This window comes from Dipodomys spectabilis, unplaced genomic scaffold (genome assembly GCF_019054845.1).
Source record: "Dipodomys spectabilis isolate Male_0828 unplaced genomic scaffold, ASM1905484v1 ptg000071l, whole genome shotgun sequence".
Lineage (NCBI taxonomy): Eukaryota > Metazoa > Chordata > Mammalia > Rodentia > Heteromyidae > Dipodomys > Dipodomys spectabilis.
Window position 1 is genome coordinate 4,276,091 of NW_024870748.1, and position 2,537 is coordinate 4,278,627.

The following is a 2,537-nucleotide window of genomic DNA, read 5'->3' on the forward strand; positions in this document are numbered from 1 at the left end:
TTATCTATTTAAGGACCTGTAATACAAACTTAAGGCTTAAAGGAGAAAAAGATTTGCTATTCAAATTAATTTTGAATATTCAAATAACCCCAACTGTTGAATAAAGAGTGTCTAAAACTATTAGGATCTCCATACAAGTGTAAAATTCTATAACATCTTTCTTAAAAAATAAGCATTGACACTTGTTTTCAGAGAATAAGCTAAAAAACATTGTAAAGCTGACAACATACAAACTATGTATGGTATGATCACAATAAGCTACAGCTAGCTCTTCAGTATAGATTTCAAATGTAATTAGAAAGTGTTGTTAATAAACTATATAGTAGGCATGGGAAATAACTAAAGTTATATTGTTTTCATGTTGGTAATAAGAGGAAACAAAGAAAATGTACACAATTATATAAACATGACTGCCGTGGATCTCCTCTTCAAACGATGCTGTTAGAGTAGAAAAATCTTAAAAGCTAATTTTTGAAGGACGTTTTTTTCTCTGCTTAGAAGTCCAGTGGTTAGGTTTGCTCAGCTCCATCTGGAAGACAAACAACACAGTGTTTCACAATGAAATATGAAGAAGTTAAGCTAAACTGAAAGTTAAATATGTGTACCTTGCAAAAGAGGCAATCATCTTTAGCTCCAGAGACCTACATAGTTCCCATAGAGGTCTGAATGGAGTGGGCCCCCAGCCACAAAAAGCTTCAGCTCTGACCAATTGTAGCAGTGGGTATAGACCGCATTTGGAAATTCCTGCATACCAATGTAGGAGTTTACCCAGAGGTCATCATGGATGAGCCAGCCTCTGCTACAGGAGAGTTTCAACTTCTTTCCTGTAGGACTGCAAATGGCATCTGGATCAGGTGATGACTTTTCCTCTAGGAATTTCTGGGCACGGATGTCACAAAAGAGCAAAGAGCCTCGTCCAGTGCCAACAGTGACAATATGCTGGCAGGTACTAAGTGAATGTACACCAAGGCTACGTTCATAGGAGCACATGGACTGGATATTTTGCTGGGGTTGGCGTGGATCCAAGAAGGAGATGTGAGACTGGGAGCCCACAACATACAGGGAGAACTCATCACTGTAGGTCAGGCACAAGTTGTCTCGGCAGTGGGGCAGCCTCACGGACTGCAGCTTGGATAGGTTGTTTTCTGCTTTCCAGAGGTGGACATAACCATCCAAGGACAGTGCTCCCAACTCCTGGTTTTTGGCACTGAAAGCTAGGTCTCGCACCTTTTGATTATCCATGCTGTTGGAGGATGTAGGAATAGCCTCCACAAATATAGGACGAATGTGACCATACATTAGAAGCTCTCTCTCATTGTGCCAAGTAATGCTGCCAGTGAACATATCAGAGTCTATTCGCCAGAGAGCCACGGTGCCATCACGGGATCCACTCACAGCCACAGAGTCAGTCACCCAGGCAATAGCAGAGATCCAGTCTGTGTGGCCTTCTCGGTCACCCAAGCAGAAGGGTTTGAGAGTGGGCAGCTGGTAGACTGCCAGGCTGCTGGAATTTTTACCCCCGGTGGCCATTAGAGTCTTGGAAGGATTCAGCTCTACGGCATGGATGCCACGGGTGGGTTGGGCCCAGGCCACATAGGGGGCCATATCTCGAAGGAGTGGGAGGTGCGTGATGTGGCCCGAATGCACATCCACCACAAAAAGCGTGTTGCACTTGGTGCCGCACACCACCTGCCTGGCATTCAGCCACTGAGAGGCGAACACCTTGTTTAGGGTGCCCAGGAACAGCTGGCGTTCGCGCAGCATCTCGGGCAGCCTCTGCACCACGTAGCCACTCATGCTGCCCCCGAAGCCCTGAACCTTGGCACCCACCTCGCGGTGTTTCAGGTAGCGCACCAGCGAGCGCCGCACCTCCTGTCGCTTCTGCCGCTTAGCCACCACTGGCCCTTCTCCCTGGCCTGCTTCCCTGGAGCCCAGTGATGACAATGTCGTTGTCCAGCTCCCATTTCCCTCCTCCTCAGCCTTTACCTTCACTGTGCTTGATTGCTGCTCAGCCATAGCGAGCGACTACTTGTCTACGCGGTGGTCTGGACCGTTAAGTCTAGAGCGAGAGGTGTCAAAGGTCAAGAGTCTGTGACGCACTTTTAATATGGCGTCCCTAGTCCGTTGACAGCAGAGTGCTTAAAGGGATGAGGTTAGGCAAGAACCGAGTGTAAAAGTGACTTTGGTTGGCAGTGAAGGTGGCAGCACTGATATGAAGAATGCTGCAGCGGCAAATATGATCTGGACGTAAGCACAGAAGTCTCTAGAAATTGAGAGGACAGAGACCGGAAATGGTGAGAAGCTTCGGAGGGGCCGGAAGGGCAGAAATACTGTGAATGATTGGCAGTGCAAGCCTGACCAAAGGAGGCAATAGGAAGCAGATAAGATGGGGCAAAGGGAGAAGACTGGGTAGACACAGTTCTGACATTTAAGGTAATAAAATGTATATCAAATATAAAATAATAAATGACATATTTGTACAATAATAATCAGTAGTACCTATCAAATAAGCTTACAAACCAACTTACTAAAATACT

At 46.1% G+C, this 2,537-nt stretch overlaps 1 protein-coding gene across 1 annotated transcript; it reads right to left on the reverse strand.

Moving 5' to 3' along the window:
• Positions 1–627: 627 nt before the first annotated feature.
• On the reverse strand, positions 628–2,016 carry LOC122109946 (DDB1- and CUL4-associated factor 12-like protein 2). The gene has a single exon (XM_042682417.1). It carries the CDS (start codon positions 2,014–2,016, stop codon positions 628–630), a length of 1,389 nt encoding a protein of 462 aa, XP_042538351.1.
• Positions 2,017–2,537: the final 521 nt, after the last annotated feature.

Coding starts and splice junctions, on each gene's coding strand:
- LOC122109946 (XM_042682417.1), bottom strand. CDS start 2,016: ATGGCTGAGCAGCAATCAAGCACAGTGAAGGTAAAGGCTGAGGAGGAG.